Here is a 26,373-nt window from a genome sequence, read left to right on the forward strand (position 1 = left end):
GTCAAATTGAAAGCTAAGAGTGCAGCAGGAGATGGGCAAGGATGGAAGGCAGTGGTGATGGTTCTCTGTTCCACACAGAAGAGAGAGAATGCCTAGAGGTGCCAGTCAAAGGACAAGGCACATAATGAAAACTGTCCCTGGCCCAGAACTTGCTTATAGTCCTAACTACTTCTGTTAATGACACTGATTGTACACATGACCAGGGCTGCAAGGGATGCTCCTCCACCTGGGAATTCTCTCGTTCTGGCTTGGGAATTACCTGGTGGAGAGAACATCAGCTTTTGTGGCTTCTGTATGCCCACCAAGCCAGATTCCAAGGGCTGCAGGTGAACCCATAGTCATTGTCCAGCAAGGGACACCTTTCCCTTTGATGATACTTGGCATGATTCAAGAGTAGTGTGAAAAAAGATAAGGCTTCAGATTAATGTCTTGCCCTAGTTAGGCTGTAGTAAAGAACACACAATCCACCCTGATGGATGTATAGAATCAGGTTTCGGGGGCTGGCGAATTGGCACAGCACACTTCTAGTTGTCAGGTGCTTAGTTGCATGCACTAGCTTTTAGATATCACTCTCTGCTGGGACGGCTGTCCCTCAGCTCAAAGCAAAGGTTCATTTGGCAGATAAAGCTCCCGAGGCAGGATATTTGTTTGATCTGCTGAATGAGTTAGAGCTGCGAGGCATGGGGGTATTTTTGTTCCTTTTGTTACAGCTCTTTATTGTAGCGGACCAGACATCTATTTTTAATTTTTAAAATACTTAGAAAAAAGCAACCCATGACCCCAGAGCAATATGAGGAAACAAAAGGTAATGGAGAATTCAGTGGTAGGCAGCCTACCCACCTACACTAAATGCAGGTGGAACCTTATTGGAGTGGGTGAAGCCCACCCCAGGGTTCTCATGTCTTCCTGCATGAGCCACACCTAGGGTTGGTTGGGCCAGCAACCCCCCGCCTGAGCCCAACTGCTATGAAAACCACAAACGTGTGTGTTTGGATGGTGTGCACAGGCACTTCTCAGGCATTCTACCCTGTAAGGCGCCGGACTTGCCTCAGGACAGAACGTCATGGAGGTTTCTAATGCATTTGGTGGCTTCTACGCTCTCCAAGTCACAGCATGAGAACTACCCCCCTTCCTCCCCCGAATGCAATTGGTTCATGTCTCACATTGACGGAAGGACAAATCATGCTAGCCTGAGTGAGACAAAACCACCATTGACAGCAGCGGTGGTTTTACGTGACGAAGAACTACGTTTGGACTTTGGGATTTGGCCTCTGGGCCTGGTTTGGGCTCCAGTTCTCTGTCCCTCTGTTTCTGTACTTAGGATAGGGGCAGGAAGAAGGACAGTTGGCTTTAAGCCACTTTTGTACTCCCTGAATTCTCAGGACAGTCATTTGGTCCAGTTACAGCAGCCAGCATTCTGGGGTCCATGGGCAGCCGGGAATTGCAGTCTCAAGAGCACGGCAGCCAGTCTCCTTGCTCTCTTTGTACTCCCTTGTGCCTAGGATCGGGAGGGGAGGTGTCTCAGAGCCCCAGCTATGCAGTGGCTGAGCAGAGCCCTCTATGCTGGGGCAAATGATGCTGCTGGAGCAGCATAAAGGATGCGGGCTGCAGTAAAGAGTCAAGCCCTTTACCTTTAGGGACTCCCCTGCAGCATCCAGTGCAATAAATAGGATTGATACATTATGGGTCCGATCCAAAGCCCGTTGAAGACAGTGGGAGTCTTTCCACTGATTTCACTGAGCAGTGGATTAGGTCCTTGGGTGAGAGCAAAATTAAATCTTAAATCTTGGGCAAAACATGCAAAAGTACAGCGGGAAAGAACCCAGTGCCCCCACCAGTTCAGCCATGCCTTAGAGCATGTTCTTAGCAGTACAGTAGCCAGCTTGGCTGTTAAATAACTGGAAGAACATGCTGGAACTGTTGAGCCAAACACATGGTTGCAGTTTGGTTGGAATGTGGCAGCATGAATAATCTCACCAGGCACAAGTGTTCACACCAAGTGTTTTGCACCCTGGGTATTCCTGCACACCAGATTTGCAAAGGGCTTTTCCCACTGTGGGCCTAGTCTGTGCATGGTTTTGGTTAACACTTCTGAGTATGGGTAGGACTATTAATCTCTGCCCATGTTAGGGCTTGTATTGTGTTTGAACAGTTTTGAAACATGGTAATAGCTACATGACAGTCATGTTATGCTCTGTTTTTAAAGCTTTGTAAGAAAATACACTGGAACCGCGATATAGCGTTAGTTTATACGTGGCTTCTGCTCGTCCAGTTTTAACAAAACTCTTCTCCCCATGGCTCTGAAACCCTGTCACTTACTCCTGTGCTGGCACATGGCTGTTGAGCATGACTAATGGTGCTGAACATGTTCATCTCCCAGTTTCTCCTCCATTGGGACACATCACCCCAGATGAATTAAATAGTGGGTAAATTCAGCAAATCATGAATGGAATCTCACTTTTACCCCTCACTTGATAGGGAGCCTTGAGGCATATTTAATCGATGTCCATACGATTGGGGCCTCCAGTTCATTTGTGGACCGGGCCTTTCCGTAAACCCTCATTCTTACCCAGTTCAGTGTCCTGAGTGTATTTTAGATGTTAAGAACATAAGAACATAAGAAAGGCCGTACCGGGTCAGACCAAAGGTCCATCTAGCCCAGTATCTGTCTACCGACAGTGGCCAATGCCAGGTGCCCCTGAGGGAGTGAACCTAACAGGCAATGATCAAGTGATCTCTCTCCTGCCATCCATCTCCATCCTCTGACGAACAGAGGCTAGGGACACCATTCTTACCCATCCTGGCTAATAGCCATTTATGGACTTAGCCACCATGAATTTATCCAGTCCCCTTTTAAACATTGTTATAGTCCTAGCCTTCACAACCTCCTCAGGTAAGGAGTTCCACAAGTTGACTGTGCGCTGCGTGAAGAAGAACTTCCTTTTATTTGTTTTAAACCTGCTGCCTATTAATTTCATTTGGTGACCCCTAGTTCTTGTATTATGGGAATAAGTAAATATCTTTTCCTTATCCACTTTCTCAACATCACTCATGATTTTATATACCTCTATCATGTCCCCCCTTAGTCTCCTCTTTTCCAAACTGAAGAGTCCTAGCCTCTTTAATCTTTCCTCATATGGGACCCTCTCTAAACCCCTAATCATTTTAGTTGCTCTTTTCTGAACCTTTTCTAGTGCTAGAATATCTTTTTTGAGGTGAGGAGACCACATCTGTACACAGTATTCGAGATGTGGGCGTACCATGGATTTATATAAGGGCAATAATATATTCTCAGTCTTATTCTCTATCCCCTTTTTAATGATTCCTAACATCCTGTTTGCTTTTTTGACCGCCTCTGCACACTGCGTGGACATCTTCAGAGAACTATCCACGATAACTCCAAGATCTTTTTCCTGACTCGTTGTAGCTAAATTAGCCCCCATCATGTTGTATGTATAGTTGGGGTTATTTTTTCCAATGTGCATTACTTTACATTTATCCACATTAAATTTCATTTGCCATTTTGTTGCCCAATCACTTAGTTTTGTGAGATCTTTTTGAAGTTCTTCACAATCTGCTTTGGTCTTAACTATCTTGAGTAGTTTAGTGTCATCTGCAAACTTTGCCACCTCACTGTTTACCCCTTTCTCCAGATCATTTATGAATAAATTGAATAGGATTGGTCCTAGGACTGACCCTTGGGGAACACCACTAGTTACCCCTCTCCATTCTGAGAATTTACCATTAATTCCTACCCTTTGTTCCCTGTCCTTTAACCAGTTCTCAATCCATGAAAGGACCTTTCCTTTTATCCCATGACAGCTTAATTTACGTAAGAGCCTTTGGTGAGGGACCTTGTCAAAGGCTTTCTGGAAATCTAAGTACACTATGTCCACCGGATCCCCCTTGTCCACATGTTTGTTGACCCCTTCAAAGAACTCTAATAGATTAGTAAGACACGATTTCCCTTTACAGAAACCATGTTGACTATTGCTCAAGAGTTTATGTTTTTCTATGTGTCTGACAATTTTATTCTTTACTATTGTTTCAACTAATTTGCCCGGTACCAACGTTAGACTTACCGGTCTGTAATTGCCAGGATCACCCCTAGAGCCCTTTTTAAATATTGGCGTTACATTAGCTAACTTCCAGTCATTGGGTACCAAAGCCGATTTAAAGGACAGGTTACAAACCTTGGTTAATAGTTCCGCAACTTCACATTTGAGTTCTTTCAGAACTCTTGGGTGAATGCCATCTGGTCCCGGTGACTTGTTAATGTTGAGTTTATCAATTAATTCCAAAACCTCCTCTAGTGACACTTCAATCTGTGACAGTTCCTCAGATTTGTCACCTACAAAAGCTTCCTTTAAAGACTTTTATTACTTCTTACTAGAAAGGTCCATTTTTCAATGAGTTCACAGCACTAGGGGCGCTCTCCTCTCTGACGAGTCTAAGGAGCTGTGTTCTGTGCTCCCTGCTAAACCTTTATGAACGCAAGATACGGTGACTGTGTTGTGTCCGTGTATACGTTTTTTGAAACCTTGCTTCATTGTTAATGGCTGCCTACAAATGCGTTTGTACAGGGTGTGTGCTCCGTGATGATCAATTTACGGTGAAACTAAAATGACAATGGCTCATGTCACCGCTGTGTTGAATACTGGCAAAGACTGTGGAGTTTTCTTAAAATGGTGTTGGCACTTTAAAAAATAAGTTGAAAAGGAAACCCGCCAATCATTAGTACAGCTGCCACCACACCAGGTGCACAGTGGATCTGTTTCAGATTTGAACAATAGGCATTAATGATGATAGGTATTTAAATGCTAATGGTAACATCAAAATGTATTGGGAGGTGAATATCAACAAATTCCTAAATGAAATCTGATGAAATTTAAAGTCTAGGGAGATTGAGAAAGACTCGTCCTCTCTCTGACTACCCAAATGCATTAACTAAGGAGATTTGAAATTTGTTTTGGCTTAATGCTACCAAGTTATGCATACAAATTATGGGCCAGATCCTGCAACACAGAGGGCTCGGCTACACTAGCAAGTGCTAGTTTAGGTAAAGTGGTACAACCTGTGTAGTGCAGGCACAGATATACTGGTGTAGGAAGGGGGATAAACTGTATGCACATACCTTTATACCGGTATAACCGCACCTGCAGTAGGTGTTTTACCGGTATAACTATTTCTGTAAAATTTCATACCCCTGTACAACTGTCAAGTGCAGACTCAGGCTTTAGTCAGTGAGTAGTTCTTATTCTCACAAGTAGTCACTCTCTCAGCTACACAGTGGGACTATGAGCAAGGATTCTGCTGAGCAAGGAATTTTTCTTAGCTACCTCCATACAAAATGTGAGTGTGGCTGGAGTGTGTTCTCCATTTGTGCGGCATAATTATGGCCCCTGCTGCAGGGGGTAGTGGGGTTGAAAGGAGCGGGACTGTTGCTTCCTGGTGTAATAGGAGAGAAAGGGAACTAACACCATATCCCTTTGCGCCTTCGTGCAAAGCTCTGCTGCTTTATGGGGTATAGCCAGTGAGAGGGACTGAGTTGCTGTGTGTGACATCATCTCCCATGAGAGAATTTCTCTGTGAATTCATGTTGGCCCATCAGCATTAACCCCATCCCCTGATTCTGCGTCATACTGTCTAGCTTCCTCGGGGGGTGGGGGTGGGGGAAGACGGGGGGAGAGGAGAGGGAAGGGTCCATGTGTGGATGGGGAGTCAATGGCATCACAGGGAGAGCTGTGCTAGTCAGGCCTGGGCAAGTTGGGCCATGGGGTGTGATCTCCTGAGATCTGTGAGGTTTTCCTAGGTATCTTGAAGCATCCATTTGGCTAGAAGGGACTCTCCCTCTCCCCTGTTCACAAGCCTTCCTCCCCGCCCCTTCAGTGGGCCTTGGGTTCTGCAGGGTTAGGTTCTTCAAGTGACTTTGCCCCTCTTCTGGGGTGTGTTTTTTCTTAAGAGGGAAAGGCTGATATAGCCCTTTCTGTGAAATGATTATAAGGCCTTCGGATGCCAATCTTTACACTATGACATGTCTTTGTACCAGTGTCCGGGCAAGCGGGGTTCGAAATGATACTCCTTTGAACTCTTGTTCAATTAGCTAATTGCCATTTGAGGGGGGAAATACGGTGTGAGAATATGCCAAGAAGCTTGCCTCATTTTTAAAATAAAAAAAGCAAGTGCAGATAAATGAAAAGGCTTAGGTGTTTTACGGCTTGTGGCTTTTTGGGAGATCTGTGCTTTAGTGTAGCTTTAAACAGAAGAATTAAAATCAGTTCATAAGAGGTTCATTTATACATTACAAAGACACCTTGGCAACAGACTTTTTATAGAGCTTTGAAGAGAACCTGACTTCCTGAGCACTGATTGGCTGCCGTGTTCACTGAACCCATGAAAAGGATTGCACTGTTCCATTGAACTGGAAGCAAATTATGTTACCAGGGAAACTAGTCTCTCTATGATTCTCAGGTGAAAGGATGTTTGATCTTTAAAACAGTGCAAAGGTTTATGTGAAGACTATTGTCCAGATTTTAAAAATAACAACTTGACATTTAACGGGGCATAAAAGGAGTATTTCTACAGTTTACCTCATGGTTGACAAATAAAAAAATAAGTTATTTGAAAAGGATATTGAATTTCTGCAGCTTCTGCTCCAGCATTGTTAGCACAACTGTGTAAAAACCAAAAAGTAGGATGAAAAAGAGAAATATGAAGCAGACAAGGATGGGAGTTTTATTCTCCCTACATTATATAGCAAGATTTCTGTGCTGGTGTTTCCATTGGCTTATTATAGCTACCTGCACAAATTCAAGAGCAAGATAGGCCAGGGTAAGATATTGATGGGAAGGATGGTAGTGAGTAAATCTGCAAAATGCAAGAGGGTTGGGTTTGATGACTTAAATCTTTCTCCATGGCTCTGCTGGTTGTGACAGCCCTGGTGAATTATGGAGATGAATGTTCTGTAATATATTACACAAAATTTACATTAAAAGAACATTATCAAGGACACAAAGACAAGGAAATGCCAGAATTAAGGTTGCATGTGCACTTTATATGTTCACAGCTCCCACTGAGTTCAGTTGCAACTGGGAGTGCTCAACATTTCTGCCGATCGGACCCGAAGGTCTCAAGTCAGGCATCCAGAAAATGAGGAACACACAATTAGTGACCACTTGTGATAAGTCTGGGTTCGAGGGACTTGTTTGCATCCCATAAGAACTCTGTGGCAGCCGCAAGGATAGATTCCAATCCCCTAAAGCAGCATTCAGCTGCCTTGACCATGAGACAGTTGTTTCTCTTCCTGCAATCTCCTGCCCCTTTCACATCACCCCGAGCAACTTTTGCAACAAATAAAGCAATGGTCCTACAGACTACAGCGTCCTTTGCTACACAAGCTTGATTCATCCCCTGAGCAGGTCCATCTTGGGCAATGAATGCACCTAGTATTTCCTAACTTGTGAGTGCTTGATTGTGGAGCCTATATATTTTTAACACAGTTTTTGTGTTAAACGTTGTGTGTAATTTCCTGTTTTTAAAAAGACGAAGAAAAAAACCCCACAGAAATTCCATCATGTGGCATATTAATACCCACATAGGTCATCAGCAAGGTCGGAACCTTTCAATCTGTTGCACAGGCCTCTGCCACTTTAGCTGGTGGAGTAACTGATAGCATAGTAGGTTGTCATCCTCTGTGTACCAACCTAGAGCAGGATGAGACACTTTGCCAGTGGGGTCACAGCTATTTTCTGAAGCAGAGGAAGGGTGAGGTTCGGAAATCTTGGATTCCATTCTGGGCTCTGAAGGGGAGTGTGGTAAAGTGGGCACAGACACTTCTGACCCTTCCCCTCTAACCAGTCCCTGGCCCAGTCCTGTCTCTTCCATAACTCTGGATCCGTGCCCCAGTCTGGCTCTCCCCATGAAACCCACCCCAGTCCTCAGTCATTGGGTGCCTCATCCTAGATCTAGTCTCCTCGCCCAGCCATTCCCAGTTTGCTCCTTGTCTGATCTCTCTCTCTCCCCTCCCCATGTTTGTCATACCCACTCGCTCTCGGTCCTAGTCTACTCATCCAAACTGTGTCTCCCCACCACATAGGTTCTTATTCCAGTTTCTTTGCCCACCTATTTTCAGATCTGTCCCTACATCCCAGTTTCCTCATCAGCTCTGGCTTCCAGTTCCAATCTTCTTGCCCAGCAAGTCAGTCTTTTCCCATCTGGTTGCTTGTCCTTGTCTCCTTGTCCAACCTGTCGTAGTCTCCTTTGTCCCCCACTGGCTCCAAGTCTCCTTGACCAGCTAGCTCTTGTCTCCTTCCCAAGATCCTAGTCCTAGTCCAGCCAATCCCAGGTTTCCTTCTGCCCCAATTCCTAGTCCTAATCTCCCTCTCCCTCTGACCTGCCATTCCCAGTCTCTCCTTGTCCCAATCTGTTCCCTCTTATACCCTACCTCCCCCACCCCCAGGTTTGGCTCCTATCTCCTCTGTGCTTCCTGGGCCCCAGCAGGGGGTGGTCATTGAAAGCACAGGAGATACAGCCTCCCTGCTCTCAGTTCAGGTGCTCTGACCCATCATGGCCTGCAGCAATTTCAGGGGAAGTCCTGCTCAGGCCTGGGCTGGAGCATGCCCAATATGGACAAGTCTCTACTGAGCGTGGATGAATGGTTACCCACATTTTTTAACAGGGGCAAAACATTTATTTTTCACTACCCATCTGCTCAGAAACAGCTGGGTGATTTTGGCTGCAATTAAAAAAAAAAAATTCAGCCTGAGACAGACACCCATCATGGAAAATTTCAGCTCAATGGTTAAAGTTCAACAAAGTTATAAGCAACTTAAAACAGGGTTTTATAAAGGGAAGTGCTTGGCAACCTTAATCATAGATAGGATGAGTAATCCCACCTATAACAATATTCCATTTTTAATGGCACATCGCGGTCAGATGGGGTCATAAACCACTCTACAGACTGGGTATATCCCTATAGAAAGATGATGTCAGCCATCTCTAAAATGCAGTTATTCTGGGGTCCTATGTTGCATTTGGATGTTTTACAGCAGGCCTAGGACTAGAGAAACATAACACAACTAGCCCTGCACCCTTTCTTCTGCTGGTACCCGGAGACCCAGTCATGTGTTTAGATGCCATACATTAACAGCCTGAAAATCCATCTTGCTGGCTGGCCAAGAAGGTAGCAACTCTGTCTCGGCAGCAGTCCAGGGGCTGGCAAAGAGATTAAAGAATAGTATTTATATAATTTTTTTTTTAAAAAGTCAAGTCCTGAAAAGCCCCTTTAAGTCCCTGATGCCCAGTGGGAGGGGTGGAGGTGTCAGAATGCTAACCAGGAGAGGTGAAGCACCTGGATGTGCAATAAGTAGCTTTTCAATCAGACAGACATTTGGGGCCTTTTTGTTTTCACGTCGCATGCATGAATTCAGCCAAATGCTTTCTCATTTTTACCATACAATTACAAAATCAATTGGAATATAAATATTGTACTTACATTTCAGTGTACGGTATATAGAACAGTATAAACATTGTCATTGTCTGTATTAAATTTTAATTTGTACTGACCTTGCTGGTGCTTTTCATGTAACCTGTTATAAAATGAGGCAGATGTCTAGATGAGTTGATGTACCCGCTGGAAGACCTCAGCGTACCTTCATGGGTACGCGTACCACTGGTTGAGAACCACTGGTCTAATCTAGGACTTGGGAGACTTGGGCTTAGTTCTCTGCTCAGCCAGACTTCCTGTGTGACCTTGGGAAAGTCTCTCTCTGCTTCTATTTCTCATCTATAAAATGGGGATAATAGCACTGCTCTACTTCCCAGGAGTGTTCAGGATAAATACTGATGTTTGAAGTGCTCAGATACTATAGTGATTGGAGACCAGTTGAGTACCTAAAACTGGCAAACCAATAGGTTGCCCCTTACAAACCTTCAGGCAATTGGAATGCTCTTTGGAGGGGAGGGATAGCTCAGTGGTTTGAGCATTGGCCTCCTAAACCCAGGGTTGTGAGTTCAATCCTTGAGGGGGCCATTTAGGGAACAGGGGTTTAAAAAAAACTGTCTGGGGATTGGTCCTGCTTTGAGCAGGGGGTAGGACTAGATGACCTTCTGAGGTCCCTTCCAACCCTGATATTCTATGATTCTTCAAAGACTGAAGCAGGCCCTGGCCCTATTAAAGTCAATAGCAAAACTCCCATTGAGGCCAGGATACATCACTGACTTTTTCTTTTTCAATCTAGTCTTTGCTGCAGTAACTATGCCCAGTGATGTGGTTTTATTGAGGACCTTTCCACTGCTCTCATTGAGATGCACCAGATATGAAAGGTTTTTAAAAAATCATGCTCTGACTACTACGGTGTTGCCACCTCTGGGAATTGCTCTGGTTCTGATGCAAAAGGCCCCTCTGCAGGCAGTGAGGGTGAGTTTGGATTCGCCCTAAAGAATGTAGGGATGGAAGCCCTTCATTCAGTGTAAACCAGGAAACTAAGGGCCATATTGTGCCTTAATGATTCTTACGTACAGGTGATGTTAGTGGCTGCTGTATATGGGCACTGAACACACAATATGGCGCTATAGTCAGTATTATAGGATCAAAAATCTCCCTTAAAAGGACACTAAGATTAAAAAAAAATAGAAGCGCATTTTGTACCTTTTGTTGTCAGCGAAGCATAGTTTTACAAGAAACACTCTCCATTGTTAATTATGCATCTGTTTGCATGCCCAGTGGGCATGTAACTGGTTAGTATATCACCCAGTGTGCAATTGTGAACAATGCTGTTCTGCCCAGGTAGAGCAAGGCACAAGCTTCCACTTTTACTCTGAGAACCGTTCACCTCGTACTGCATGCAAATCCCACCCACAAAAGCATAACCATCGCAACTTGTTTGCTCTTCTAACTTTGGACCCCCTAGGAGGTGAAACCGGGCTCAGCTCGAGGCTGCGTAGATCTATTCAGTGAAGTCATGACTGACTGAGGCCTGGGAAATAATGTAGTTCTGTTCCTTGCTACCGGTGGGATACTCCCTTGAGATGAAACATTACCAGTACCAGCTGTGATCCTTAATTTACTTTTCATTGTGAGCCTGTTGGATCCAGCAGTAGGAAAGATACATTTCGTTAGCTGATCCAAAATATTTATGGCCAGAGTTTGAGTTTAGGCAGGGCAGGAAATTATATCCTTGAACTGGAAATTTGAATTTTTTTTTTTCTTGTAAAGGTGTCAGCAAGATAATTGACCAAGTAAAGAAAGTGCTAATAATACCCTACAGGTAACTACATGTTCAGGAAATATTATAGTTGTGGTAGAAGTTTATAAGCAGCCACCGTTGGGAGTGATTCAGTCTGCTTTCTCTGCCACCTCTTTGGCTAACATTCCTTTGGTGATTGTCACATGTTTATGAACTAGCAGCCTTCCTTGTTCTCTGGGACAGTAAATCATCTAGTACAGAGAGGGGGAGAGAAAGCACCACTCCCATTTGTGAAACACAGGTCTATACGGCTGTCTTTCTCTGTCCAGCTAGTGTGAACTCCACAGATCCAAAAGGAAAGCAGGATTTAGGAACCTGTCCTGGATTGAAAGTAAAGGAACTACCATTGACTTTGGAGTCGTATTATTCACAACATATACTATATCAGTGAAGGAAGCACACTTGGAAAGTTTCACATCTTGTTTGACTTGTCCTGCTACTTTAAGGGAAAATAGGTAAGTCTAGTATTTTGAATAAATACTTCCTGGATAGAATCAAACCTTTTCACTTCGTAACTTCATGAGTGATATAGCTTTAACATAAATCCTGTGTTGCAAATGCCTGTGTTACTTTGTATTTAGAACCACATTTAAGTATGTTTCTGAAGTACTATTAGAAGCCTCGGCTAACCAAACGTAGAGCACCAATGCCCTTTTTTCTTTGTACTTACATTTTATTCTTTCATACTATCATTACAGAAGAGCTTCCGTCTTTACTGTAGAACAATAAAACAATAACACTGGGTGGATATATAGGATAAACACAGGTGTTAACCATTCACCACCTCCTCAAACAGAGAGCAAATATAGCCTCACGTCGTTGTGCGGGGAGAAACACAAATACCTGCAGTTATTTTTGAATGACTTAGGTTAAGAACGCAGCATTGCCCTTTTTATAGGGCCCAAATGTAGAATAATGGTTGGCGGGAGCCAGAATGTATGTAAAATAAAAGCAACACTCCATAGCATAGCTTTCTCTCTTTCGAAACGTCCCAGGATTGTTGTCAGTTATGTCTGAAAGTTTTTACGATTTGGGGGGGGGGGGAGGATTTTTGTATGCTAGGTAGAACATTGCATATACTGGAAATACAAACGCCTATAAAATGTGTAGGTGTGATTTTAATGTAGCTTCTCATTGAATGTAGTTCAGTTAGAAGTCCTTGATTTTTTTTTTCCACCTCCCCCTGTTTCTTAAGGCATGCTGCACTTAAATGCTGACCACGAGAATGGTCCCATGTAGCATGCGCTGCTTGAAAAACTCCTAGGTGTTGCTTTTGAGATCTCCTGACATATATGAATCTTTCCAGCCAGAATCACAATTGCTTTCATTTATAAGGGACCTTGTGTATATAGACTGTATTATATTGAAATATAATATTTTCAGAGGGAGCATAGCCGGCTCTGAAGTAACTTGCATAGTCAATTTTCCTAGCCTGTCCCTTGAGCCCTGTCACCTCTCTCTCTCTATTCCTGCACTGGTTCCCCCTTCTCTATTGCATCAAACATAAACTACTGGTTTTTATTTTCAAGGCCTTTCACAGTCTATCCCCACCTGACCTTTCATTTGTCATTCAGATATTGACTCTCTCCTCCGATCAGCCCACAGTGCTAGCCTTCACTGCCCACTTGTTAAATTGTCAAACAAAGCACCTTGATGCTTTTTTCCATGCCAACTCTCACAACTGGGAGGAGCTCCCTGTAAATAGCCACAAAACTATCTAATTATCCTCCTTTAAATCCCTCCTTAAAACTACAAAAAACTTGACAATGGTTAGGCTGCTAGTGGGCCGAGACCACTGTCTATGATGCCGACCAATGTTGTCTCATTGTTTCCTTGTACTCCCTCATCTTTCTGTATCCATCTGTTTTCTCTTGTCTGATACTCAGATTGTCAGCTCTTTGGGGAAGGGACTGTCTTTTTCTGTGTTTTGTACAGCACCTAGCACAGTGGGGTTTTGGACCACGATTGGAGCTCCTAGGTTCTATGATATAAATAATAATGAATCATCAGCATTTGCGTTCTCTGAGCCTGCTCCTGCTCCCACTAACCTCAGTGGCAAAACTTCGCTTTTGACTTCAGTGACTTTGGGATCATCCCCTATAGTAGCAAATACCGTTGGGTCAAACTCATATGTGGTTGAATTCCATTGATTGTACAGGGCTTGCTCAACCTTGCACTTTAGGGGACAGATCGAAGGCAGTGTATGGGGATGCCAAGGGAAGGTGGGAGGAAGGCATAGGATCAGCTGTTCTCCCAACCATTAAGGCCAGTTTCAGTTCCTAATCTGTCATGATCCCCAAATTTCCTTTCCTTTTACTGGTCCTGAAGCCCCCGGCTAGTTAAATGCTGGCTTGGCCTCTGCCTTTCCCAGGACGGCCTGTGGAGCAATTCTTCCTCACCAGGTCACCCTGTAACAAACCAGCAGGTTCATTATGCTAATATGTCGATGAAAGGTCACATGCTACTATTAATATAGAAGGTGGTAGCATTAGCAAAATACCCCATTGTGTTAAATAAATAGAGCCAGTAACCTCAGTCATTTTTTCTTAGTATTTGCTTTAATGGCTTTTGCATTCTCCCATAACCAGTTATTTTTAGAACACACTCACCGGGTGCAGGGGACCTGGTTGATACTATAAGTCCAGAAATCTCCCATGACACATTCTTTCCTGGAAACCACACCCTGTGTTACAAGCAGTCTCCTTCTTCTTGCAGTATCCCTTGAAAAACTAGGCCTTTTGCACAACGGTTCCTTGATTGTATTCCTCAGTGGCCAAGGCCTATGCCCAAGTAGCTGGGCTGGGTTCTGGGGAGCCAGGTGGGGGCGACATGGGAGGCAGCGTGCCAGCAATCCCATGCAGTGGGATGCCCCACTGAGGGAAGACTGGAGAATATGTATAGGAGCCACCCTCCGACAAGTTCATCATTCAATACCTCAAACACTAGAGGCAGAGCAAGACCCAGCCGGTGAGATCATAGGCCTAAGACTTCTATTCCGCACCCTGAAAGAGAAGGCTTTAGCAAGAAAAAATGAACCAAAAGGACAGAGCAAACTTTATACCCTCACACTAAACTGTTTCCGTGGGGCGACAGGGTTTACAGATCCCCTACCTTCCTTCTGTAACTACATGCTAAAATGTGTTCCTAGGGTATTTGCACCCAGCCGCAGTAAAAATCCTCCAGGACCTATTACAAGTGAATGTTTAATGGGAACCCACCAAGAGGAAGAGTGGATAGAACTCGGCGTGCCAGCGACGCATACCTCTGAGCTGTGGTACACGTAGAACTCTGCTAGGCATCTAAAAGGCAGTCTGCAGCACAGCTCACATGGTGGCCCCCTGCAGTGGGGTCATTTACAGCATAAACCCTTTCGGAGGTATGATGTTCAGCTCCATCTCAGATGGCAAATGGTCTCCTCCCCTTCCTTTCCGTAGCTGCCTATGTTGAAATGGCTCTTCTAGGCAATTAGAAATACCTGTCAAAGCCCAGGACAGAGAGTTCGCAAGCAGGCTTTATAAGTACACCCTGGGCTAATTTTTCATCTCATTATATAACCATCAGGAGAAGACTGCAGCCTAAGGAGAGAGCTAGGAAATGGTAGGGCAAGGAGAAGCCAGGTCTGTATTCAGAGTGCCCTGCTCCGTCTGGGCGCATGGCCCGCTATCTAGAGAGAGGAAATCCTATAAGTATTGAGAGATTGGGTAGATTCATTGAAATCTCGTATTGGCAGCATGTTTTCACTCCCTGGGGCAATGGAGGTCAGGCAGGTTGCCAAGGCAACACACACTGCCTTCAGCAGAAGGTTTACTGGTGCATGGTCCTTGGTCAACTGATGATGGAAGAGGGTTTATTCAGGTCTTTGAAGGGAGCTACTGTTCAGCTTTTGGCTGTGATGAGTTGTCACGTTTGGGGTCAAAGTGGTGAAACTAGGAAGATTGGCGTTTGTAGGATGAGAATAATAGGGGCAGGAGGATTCTAATTAGGATTAGCTCATTCTTTGCCACACACCAAATCAGAGAAAATAATAAACCTCACACGCCAAAATGTTTGTTTCCTTTTATTAATAGACGTCCCCTGCAAAGAGTTCTGTGGGTGGCAGTACAAGTTATAAGAGACACATGTGGGGTGGGTGGTGGTAACAAGGCCTCTCTCTCTTACAGCTTATCAAGTCCAGGTAAGGCAAACGAGACCATCAGAATGACCTTTTTGCTTCTCTTGTCCTTGAGGGGAAGGTAGGTCATGCTCCGTAAGCCTCTGTTAGTGCAGGAGGAAACCAGCAGGGGATGTTTGTGGAAATTCTGGAGCAATCACCTCATGCTTTCAGTGTGCAGAGGAGGCAGGCCGGAATGCGAGAGTTTGGTTTCTTATGAGCTCATGTTGCTGTTAGTGTCACAAGGAAGGAAATGAGTAATGGAAGAGCGGGGGGGGGGTCGTGTTATGGGCATATTCTTTAAAATCTGTGTTTGAGTGCTTGCTTATTTACATTTTGAGAGGATAGCAAATGATGGATGTATCATCACAGTGATGCATGTTATCCCCTCACTGTCTCAAAATACTGCATTAGTGGTACCATGGTAATGAGGGAGCTGTCTTAAAAAAAAAACCGGTATGACTTTAGTGTTCAAGAAAGATTGCAGACTGACAGCCCTGGAAACTGAGGAGTTCCTACTTATTTGCAGGACAAGCAACAGTAGTGCAAGCTTCCCCGTGCTGACCTGCCAACGTGTCTCAGCTCTGACCTGGAGGGACCACCTCTAAAAATGTGAATGGTTTCTGTCCTCCTTCAGTCCTTGATCTTTCTGGCTGCTTTGTCTTCAGTGGGACTGAAGCATGTGCACTTTAAGTATCTTTCTGAATTGGGGTCTCTTCTGAGACCATTGATAAGGTTGACAGTGTCAACTATGATGTGTGAGAGGGATATGGATACCTTCTCTGCTGGGAGATGGACTGAGACCGCCAAACTCCATTGGTGTAGATCATCAGATGGTAACCTCCTTCAGTCTCTGCTTTTGAACTGATGTTCTAGAGGTGAGGGGTTCTATAGCCAATTTTCAGTATCCTGAGATGTCCTTTGCTAGTTGCCAATGTTTGCTATGGGAAAGAAAAAGAGCTCTGAGCACTGCAGTGTGAAGATGTGCACTCTGTGTCTCTTGGGAAGGCACAGATCATTGTTCTCGGTCCTCCTGATTGACCCGACAAAGCATACACAGGCTTTTGGGTGCCCTCCACATGCCGGAGCATTTTCCTGTTGACGCAAGGTAAACACTGACCCAGAAATCAGCTTTAAAAGTTAAATGTTGGTCTTAGCATGATGTGGCTGATGATGCAGGCAGTGTGGCCTGCTTTAGGGGGTGGAGGGGAGAGAGACAGACACCTGTTCCTGGCATAATAGAGGGGGACAGTGGTTGACTTGAAAATGTTCTTTGTAACAGTCCCAAGTAGGAAGCAAATGCTGTACTGTAACCACCTACAGGTGTATTCTTGTTTTCCTGAAAGAATAGTCCCGGGGTTAGGGTGGGCTGGGACTTGGGAGATTTGGGTCTGTTTCAGAGTTCCTGGGTGACTTGGCGCAAGTCACTTAGCCTCTCTGTGCCTCATTTCCCATCTGTACAATGGGGATAACAGCACTGCCCTACCTCACAGCAATGTTGAGGATAAATAAAATGCACACTGAGGTGCTCAGATCCTATGGTGACAAGGAGTATACAAGTACCTGAGATAGATAGAAGTTACCTTATTATCCCTGTTACTCTAAAATAGGCATGTCTGCGACAAAGCATAGGTCCCCCTCAAAGCAATATGATTCTTCAAAGGTGGCCTGCAAATATATTACCAAGAACAAAGCCACTGGGGTTGGCCTTACTCCCATTGATGGCAGTGGGAGTTTTGCAACTGATTCCAATGAGAACAGAATCAGACTCATCGTCCCTTTATGAAGGGACTGAGAGGCATCCTGCTATCTGGGGTGTGAAGTAGTGCATAAAAATACATGGAGCCAAATTCAGCCTGGGTGAAATGCGACCTGAAATGGGAGTTGCACCCTCCCACCCCAAGGCTGAATTTGGTCTGTTTGATTTCATTTCTGGTAATATATTTACAGAAGAGTTATGCAACCATTTCATCCCGGTGTGAGAGCTACTGCGAAGGGTCAGGCTCTGTCTTGTTTGAGATAGATATCAGAAGAGAGCTGCAATCCTGTGAAAACACATTTTATTTCTGAAGTGTTTGTACATTGTGTATGCAACGCACATGAATATAAGTGCCACCTGCTCCATGCTGATAACCGTGGCTCAGAGCATCAGTCATGTGTGCTCCCTGGCATAGCAGTTTGCTTTGTAAGGAAGTTGCACCTAAAACTCTTGTTTTGACCTAAATTTGTGAAATTCTGCATACTCTGGCGGTTGCTTTAATAGCTTCCATAGCGCTTCCTGAGCTCACATAGATATGGATTCTTCAGGATGTTGTTCAAATTGAATTAGCATTAGCCCTGGTGAACGAAAACCCCTGAGCCAGTTTACTCTGTAAATTCACTCCAGAATGCTTGCATTGCACTATTTCCCTTTATGAACTTGACCCTGGCCTGCAGACAGGTGGGATGATCCCAGATTACATCCTGGGTTTCCTGCGCTGCAGGCAAAGGATAAATGGAGCCTGTAAAAGGGCCCTCGCTGTGTGCATTACTCCACTGACAGACCTGTACCTCCACTGTCACTGCAGCAGCTATTTGGCCCCACACCATCTTCCCTCGATAGCTGCTGCTAATTGCCAAGCATAAAGCTCAGTACAGATGGCCTCCCATCCTTTGTTGCACGGTGACATTGTTGATAGGGATGATGTGCAACAAATTATGTGGGCATGCAAGTAGGTGGAAACGTTCTAATATGCCACAATAATAATAATGCTCATTTCTAATGCCACGCAGCTTTTCCTAGAACTTCTGCCCACACAGCAGCCTACTTAGTTCGCAATCCTATGTGCATGCTAGACAATTAGCAGTTGATAATGAAGAATGCCATGGGAACCAGCAGGAAAATAATAGCTTACTCCAAATATATAATGAAATGTAATTAGCACAGACAGTAAAACAGACAATTTATGGGGGGTTTTGTAATTAAAAAGTACCAGTAAACACTCCTATTGTAGAAAGCTTGGAATCAATTGGAATTAAAGAACCATTGTCTGGAATAAGATTTTATTCAGAATTTAGCCCTTGGGAGGCCAGCTGTGATGAACTGGAAAAAGATTTTTCACTGTACACTCTCCAGCCACTGAAAGTACTAGGTATATGTTAGGTGCACTGAGAAACTTCCACTGTTTGTTTTCCTGTTCTAGCTGAAGGAGCTCAGTGTGTTTCTAAAATGGATATGAAACAGCGGGCTTGAAATCCTGACCCTCCCATTGAAGTTAGGGATAAAGCTCCTCTTGACTTCAGTGAGGCCAGGATTCTACCCCTGGTGTACTGGACAGTTCCTTCTCTGCACCGTATAGTCACTCCCTATAATGCTAGGATAGTTTGCTAGTGTGGGTACAGTAATTACAAGATTGTAGCACCCTCTGACTGGAATATCCGCCTTCAGATATCACTTATAAATCTCACTTCCATCACAGACCTCCCTTTCTCCAGATTTATCCCCTCAAATGGTGTGCTCCGGTTTTCTAGACTGTGCATGCACAATTGCATGTGCAAAAACAATGTGTTCAATTGGAGAGCTAATTTGCACTCACCATCATATTAAAGTATTTAATTAAAAAGGTGTGTGTGTGGGGGGGTGACAAAATGGAATGTGTCTATACTAAAGCACATCTCAGTCTCGTAGTGTAATCTTTCTGCTTACATAGCTCCACCACCAGAGTATGTGTGCATGCCACACCTTTTAAATTAGTTTATCCTCACAACATGGCTGGCAGGTAGTAGGGGTATGATTATCTCCACTTTACAGAAAAGGAACTGAGGCATAGAGGGATGAAGTGACTTCCCCAAGGTCATACAGGAACTCAGTGCTAAAGCCAAAGACAGAACACAGATCTCCTGAGTCCTCATGCAGTGCCTTAACCACAAGACCATGTTTCCTGTCATGGTGTTTCTTCACTTGCTCCAAGGCTCTGTCATCTCTTTCTGTCTAACATAGGCCGTACCCACTCTGGTCAAAATCTGCTCCTTTTCACTTGTCTGTGAAGTCCCTATGATGGTATATAAACAATGGTAGTGCAAACTTTTTTTCCTGTTCTTCATAACCTTTTGGGTAAGGTAACATAAGTGCAAAAAACACCAAAACCGGAAAGACCTTTTGGCGCAATTTCTCACACTTGCTTTCAGCCCAGAGGTGTGAGTCTGAAGAATAACCCATCAGCTGAAGAATGACAGGAAAGAAGGGTTGGGAAATCTGGAAAGCAATTAGGATACACACACACAGGTGTGTGGGGAACTTTATTTTTTGTGCTGATTGAGGTGCATACCATACAGCATGAGCTTGGCTACCCACACAACAGAATACATTATTCCAACTGGCCATCAGGTGCATTGATCTGACTCTCTCTTCCCAGGTACAGCATTCAAATGCTATCATGTGCACCTCGCTCACATGCACTAAGGCACAAATTGCTGGCACCCAGCACAAGTAACTTGAGGGTTTCCACATGCAGGAGAAGAGGCTTTTGATGAGTCCTGATGGCAGATGCCTCCCACCTTTGCAGCTAGCCTGTCCAGGGATAGGGGAGACCAGAGTGGCCATGGTTTTCCCCATGACTCTTATTGCAGTTTGTTGCTGGAATACGTTCAGCCCCCGCAGCATGAATGCCCCCTGCTTTCCACACAAGTCTTGCCCCTTTTCTCCTTGGCAGCAAACAGGCAGATATGCGTATTGACTCTCTCCTTGCCAGTGTGAGAAGAAGAGCCTCTCAAACCTGTGTTTGTGGAGCATAACCTCCTCCACTATTAGAGCAGCTTCACCCCAGTTTGGGTGGATACTTGGCCCAGAGCTACCCAACAGTCCTTTCACACAGCCACAGTGAGAAGTTGTTCTATCCAGGCCACAAACCGAGGCCCAGAGATCTTGTCTGCACTGTGGTCCATCGTCCCCGCCCCGGGAAGGTAACCCGCTTGTTAGCAGCTTGGTAGCCCCACCAAAGAGTGCAGTGATTGGAGCTCTACTGTAGACAAGGCAGTGTTGGCGTGTTTATCACCATGACATTTACACCGGCTCTGAGCAGGTTTAGACTGCACAGTCTTTAGAACATTGGAGGCAGACTGGAGCCCTCTCAGCAGGAGAAAATGGAAGCCGGCTAATGGAGACTCAGCCAGAGAGATTCAGTGACTTAGCCAAGCCCAAGGTCTAGTGGCCAGAGCCCAGGAGCCTGACAGGTTGGAAGCTCCTTGGGCATTCATCATTTTGTGTCCTGCTCAGAGTTTAATACATGACAATAACATCTCCTCCTGCAGCCATTAGACATCACTCCCTCCCCCTCAAATCACTAAAAAACCCTGTGGCCGAGTCTCCAACTCAAAACTTATGTTAAACTTATACCCCAAAGATGCCAGCTGAAACATTCAGAGGACGGGAGGGGAAGGAGAGCTTGCATACATAGCCGCAATTCTTTCTCTTGCCAGAGCAGTATTCGGTGAAGGAAAGGGGTCAGCGGGGGGAGGGCAAAGGAGGAGCCTTACACCTCTTTCGATTCCAGGGTTGTGCCACAAGGCTGTTCTGACTTCTGCTTAGCTACCACGGCCACCTAAGGGCTGTTGCAGCAGGTGAAAATAGCAGGGGTGCAATGGCACTGCTGCCCCACCTCCTTCCATGGCCATGCCCCAGGATGCCCCTTCCGCCAGGGAATGCAGCAGAGGTGGGAAGGGCAGGGCTGGTACAAGAAAGCCATCCAGGGAAGCCTGTACACCTGGATGGTTTCCTGGCTGAGAGATTCGCTCTCTTTACAGACCGACCCTTTTTTGCTGCTGGACTGGTGTGAAAGATCAATATTGCATGGTGGAACTGGACCAGTTATGTGCCTCGGTGCCCAGGGAGAAGAGGGCAAGTAAAGCATAGACCTGGAGGAGCTACTGCTCGTTCAGACTGGTGTGAGCAAGATCAGAAGCAACCCGCCAGCTTCTGCTTTACCTCGGCATTTCTTGGCTTTGCTGGGTTTCATTCCAAGCAATGTTAGGGCAGGTCTACACTACGGGGGAAAATCGATATAAGATACGCAACTTCAGCTACGTGAATAACGTAGCTGAAGTCGAAGTATCTTATATCGATTTACCTACCGTCCTCACGGCGCGGGATCGATGTCCGCGGCTCCCCATGTCGACTCCGCTACCGCCGTTCAGGTTGGTGGAGTTACGGAGTCGACAGGAGTGCGTTCGGGGATCGATATATCGCGTCTAGATGAGACGCGATACATCGATCCCCGAGAAATCGATTGCTACCCGCCGATACGGCGGGTAGTGAAGACGTACCCTTAGTGTTTTTTCAGTGCGGCTTCTGAGAAGTTGTGATTTTTTTGTTTCTAATTAGCCACATCAGTCTGTTGTTTATTACCCTCCTTCCTGCGGTCCCACTACCTGCTGTCACTACAGGAACCGAAGACAATTCAGCCCTCTTCACCCCTGAATACTTGCTCAATCAAATCTTGTAAACATCTAGTTGAGTACATGACATGCCGCACTGACTCTGGTTATCTTGTTTCTCGCTCCCTGCCTCTTCAGTGAGCCGTAGCTTCAAAATCAACATATGCCACCAATGTCTCATTTTGATGGGGTCTTTGACTTGAACTGTGCAACTGAACTTCGCAGCCATCTGATGTTAATTTAGTAATTACTGGAATAATATGCTGAATTATTTTGCAGATGGTGCTTATGCTTTCTGACATATGTGCGTTTGCCACCTGTACTAGCTGATCTACGTAATGTCTGTCCTTGCTTTTGGCATTTCAGTGTGCGTGATGTGAGACTGCTTTAAAAGCTTTTCTGCTAGCATCTCTAATTCTTTCCAGAGCCAATGGCACAGTCAGAATGCAACAAGCAGAAATAAGAGAATATTTCTTTACAGTTTGACACGAAAATGTTGCCGTACAGGGCCACTTTCTCAGCTGAGATAGAGCCAGTGATGTCACTAGTTAATTTAGGTCCAGGCCTGAAGTCAGCAACGAGTTACACCTGCTGGCGATGTGGCCTTGTATTGTTAAGAGTAGTAATCATGATTTTGGAGCTTGTATTTTATTTCAATGAAGGAAAAACATTTTCACAGGATACATTGAAGAGACAGACATATTTACCAGGTTCTTAGTAAATGGCAAAGGAATTCTTTCATACCAGAGACATTTTCCATCTGTGATGGTCTTATGTATTTTTGGAGGAAGTGTAAAACATTTCCAAAGGTATTTGCCTTCAGTACCTCTCTCTGTCTGCCAAGAGGTTCAGCCACTTACTCCCCTCACCCTCCCCAAGGAAAATGCAATCTCTCCTTCAATCTCCTTCCGACACGATGAATGCTGTTTTGTCACCCTTAAGACATAGCATTCCTTCTTTGCATGTGGCCGTGTACGAATGGTTTATGACCAACTTACCCCCAATGAGCCTGATCCTGATTACACCCATGTGAATCAGGAGTAACCCTCTTGAAGTTAATGGAATTCACTGGTTTATGTATTTGATTGAGCCAAAGCCTGTGGAAGTCAAGAGGAGTCTTTCCATTGACTTCAGTGGGATATGAATCAGTCCCAGAGGGAGAGCAGAATCAGACTCAATGTGTAATTTACCCCATTGTTTATGTCACCAGTAGATTTGGCCCAATATGGGGGTTGCACCCACTAACTACAGGCTGCATTCTGCTGAGTTTGGCTTCTTATGCATTTGGGAGGGCATGGGTGTGGGGTGCAGGCATGGAGCTGGGTTAACCACACTTTGCTTGGGGACAGGCATTTCCAGTTGCAATAATATTTTATTTCTTTGTTTTTGTCACTAGTTACTCCAGAGGCCATTGGGTTCTTATCTGCAGTTGGAGTCTTTATTGTCCTCCTCACAGTCCTTTTCCTCTTAATCAACAAGAAACTGTGCTTCGAAAAGATCGGTGGACTCCCATGCTTGGAACAACCAGGGAGACGAAAACACTACAAAGAGAGGTCGGGGGTTCATGAGGGCCTGGGTAAGCATCGTCATTATCTCAGTGCCTTTGATGTACAGAAACTCACTGAGGCTTTGATTAAGAAGAGAGTAGAGCCATTTTACTGTGTCTAGTGTTGTTTGCGTGGAAAATAGCTGGGGTTTGAGGTGCGGTGGTGTGACCTCTAACAGTAGATATAATGAATACAGGATTGCTACAAGGGACCCATCCTCTTTGTCGTCCTGAGCAATGTTCTCTTGAAAGATGGAAGAAAAGGTTGGAGAAAACACATTTTTTCATTGTTATCTTGTGGGAGTGCTTTGGTAGTGCAAAGAGCAGAAAAATCTGGGCATTTCTGGCATTTCCTCAGAGCAATGGGAATGTTGTTTGCTCAGTGTAGGATGCATCCATCCTGACTTCCTGACATTAACTCTCATACATATCATCCTGCATTAGTCCCATTCCAGAAACATATATTAAACAGATCTGCGATGACACTCTGAGTTACTATAGCTTGCAGGGAAGGCTTATGGGGGAGTTTTACTTTTCTCGTTTAGCCTAAGAACGTCGGCACGTAACCTGAAATTTTCAGACGTGCTCAGCTCCTACAACAGATCCAGACTGATTTTTTTCAGAAGAGCTCTGCTCCTGTTTAGGCACCTGAATACGTGGCGACATTGGGAGCTTGTAAGTCCTTTTGAAAATCTGACCATCGGTGTCTCAGTGGGAGGTGCTGAACTGCATGCAAATCTGGCCAGTAGCTTCCTAAATGTTTTGGTGGGAAGGAAAAATGCTAAGTAAATGTTCTCTAGGGTAATGTTAATGCCAATAATGGGGGACATTTCATAGAAGTTACCTGTCATGTATCAGAAAGTTCTACAATAAATATTTAAAAATATATATCAACACTTACAAATCTATACTTAAAGAGGCACTGCCAAGCTGCTAGGCTAAAATATGACCTGCCTTTAATATTTTTTTCAGATTTTGCTTGCAAAGTCGGTTGCATTTTATATGTGTTTGGGTTTCTCTGCCAGAATATATCCTTCAGTGTGCTTTTAATTAAATGATGGGGCAAGATGCCCAGTCTTCAAGATTAGTTACAGAAGGGCCTAACCCTATTAACACTTAGATCCCAATCCTGCAGTTCTCTTCCTGTGGATTAGCCACAGACCTGTATAAAACCTCATGGACTGCACTGTAGCTATATCCAGTTGGCCAGGATCCACCCACACTGGGGCCTTAATAAAAAGCAAACAAATGCTTAGTCACAAGTTGACACGGAAGTCAATGGGACTACTTATCAATGTAGTTAAGCCTGCCAGTAAATCTTTTTAGTAACAAAGCCATTGGGACTCATCCAGAATGAAGGGCTCAGCTTGCATGTCATTTTTTCCTCTTTCTTTTGGGGCTCTGTGTCATAAATTTAACATGACTTAAGCATAGATTTTTCTGTGTTAAAAGAAATTTAACGGTATTATTTTTAAGTCTTTATTTTTTTTCTGGCAAGTAGTACAAGAGTGTGGCTCTCAGCAATGTGTAGGTGTCGACGTTCTTTGGAGCTGTCAAAGACTATCATGCAAACATATATTTACGATGCCTTTTAAAATGTGAATTATTAATAAACAGGGTGGATTTTTTTCCCTCCCAAATTCTGAAGGCATAAAATTGCTGCCAAGCTGAAGCACTCTGTGGCAATTTTCATTTCAAAGTAAATTTTCTGTGACTGAGTAATAAACCCTTGAAAACATGGGTTTATAATGGAAACACTAATTCAACTTTAACTACAGCTGTGCCGTACAAGCAAAATACCATACACATTAATGAGGTGCTAAATCTGATACCATAGAGGAGTACATTGTAATCATTAATTACAATGGGAGATTACTCTTGGAGCCTATGTTCTCCTTTACAAAGTAAAACAGTCATGAAAAGTTGAAGTTAGAGCGATTCAGAATGTCACCTTTTCTATGGTTAGGTTAATTTTGATATATAGGTATTTTTAAGACCATTAGAAGACATGCTTGCAAAAGAACTAGGATTTCTTACAGACATAAGCATGAAAAAATGGACCAAAACCTAATGGTTACATATCACATCATATGGCAGTTGCAGAAGCCTAGAATATAGGCTGATGATGGGGTTGCCAGGTGGTCTGAATCTAGCAGGGCAGCTGTGGTTTATGATGAAATCATTCTATGAGATAGCTGTAGTTAGTATAACTAAGGTAATCTCCAAATATTACTGCTAACAGGTCGAATTTTTTTCTACCAAGGAATTTGATTTTTGCTGTGGTAAATGCATCTGTATATACGTATGTGTATGGGTATATATTATTACAGTATATGCAGTATATAAATTACTTGTGTTTCTGTTTTTCAGTTCTCTTCTTTATTCTTCTTGGTGGAAGGTTGCCTTTATTATTAAAGGGCCAGATTCAATAAAAAAAACCCTCTGCTTCTCATTGTTAAGATGTAAATGGTTATGGTAGTAAGTAAATGATGGGCAGATATGGTGAAATAGTGAAATCTAGCCACCCCACTTCAGGCGGGGTTTGGAATGGTTGAAACACTTCTTCTGTCAGCTGTTGAAATTGGTTGGCCAAATCGAAGGGCAGGTGTAGGGAATCAAATTTTAATCTCCACTACACTGCTGTAAATCTGGAGTACCTTTATTGACTGCAGTGGAGTAACTCAGATCTTACACCATTGTGAATAAGTTCAGAATCTCGCCCAAGAAGTTTAATGGCTCTCTGAATTTGATGTACATGACAATCTTCACCTATATCCTTGCTGGATTTGCTGTTGAATGTTGACCTATTTAACAATAAAAATAAAGTTGGAAGGAAAAATAAATCTGTCTGGTTCATACCTTGTAGGTTCTCACGTTAGCCTTATATATATAATGAGTGTCTTCCAGTGCCTGGAATCTGAACAAAGATTTGACTGAAGTTGGTTGTACAGTGGCAAAAGGAGTTGAGTGAAATACATGTTTTCATCATTGTGAATCTGTGAGAGACATCTGGCCATTTT

General features: G+C 44.2%; 1 protein-coding gene across 4 annotated transcripts in view; it reads left to right on the top strand.

Moving 5' to 3' along the window:
* SYT16 (synaptotagmin 16) overlaps nucleotides 1-26,373 on the top strand; it is a 155,148-nt gene that overhangs the window by 51,072 nt on the left and 77,703 nt on the right. For 3 of the 4 annotated variants that reach the window (XM_045016690.1, XM_045016691.1, XM_045016692.1), the window contains exon 1: nucleotides 23,287-23,383. Coding sequence is in view for 1 of the 4 variants with exons in the window: in XM_045016693.1 (XP_044872628.1) it covers nucleotides 23,204-23,383 (180 nt within the window). In the remaining 3 variants the exon portion in view is untranslated. Of the gene's footprint in view, nucleotides 1-23,203; nucleotides 23,384-26,373 lie in introns of those variants that run through there. The other variant, XM_045016693.1, reaches the window with a different exon arrangement.

Source organism: Mauremys mutica, chromosome 4 (assembly GCF_020497125.1).
Source record: "Mauremys mutica isolate MM-2020 ecotype Southern chromosome 4, ASM2049712v1, whole genome shotgun sequence".
In the NCBI taxonomy this organism is placed as follows: Eukaryota; Metazoa; Chordata; order Testudines; family Geoemydidae; genus Mauremys; species Mauremys mutica.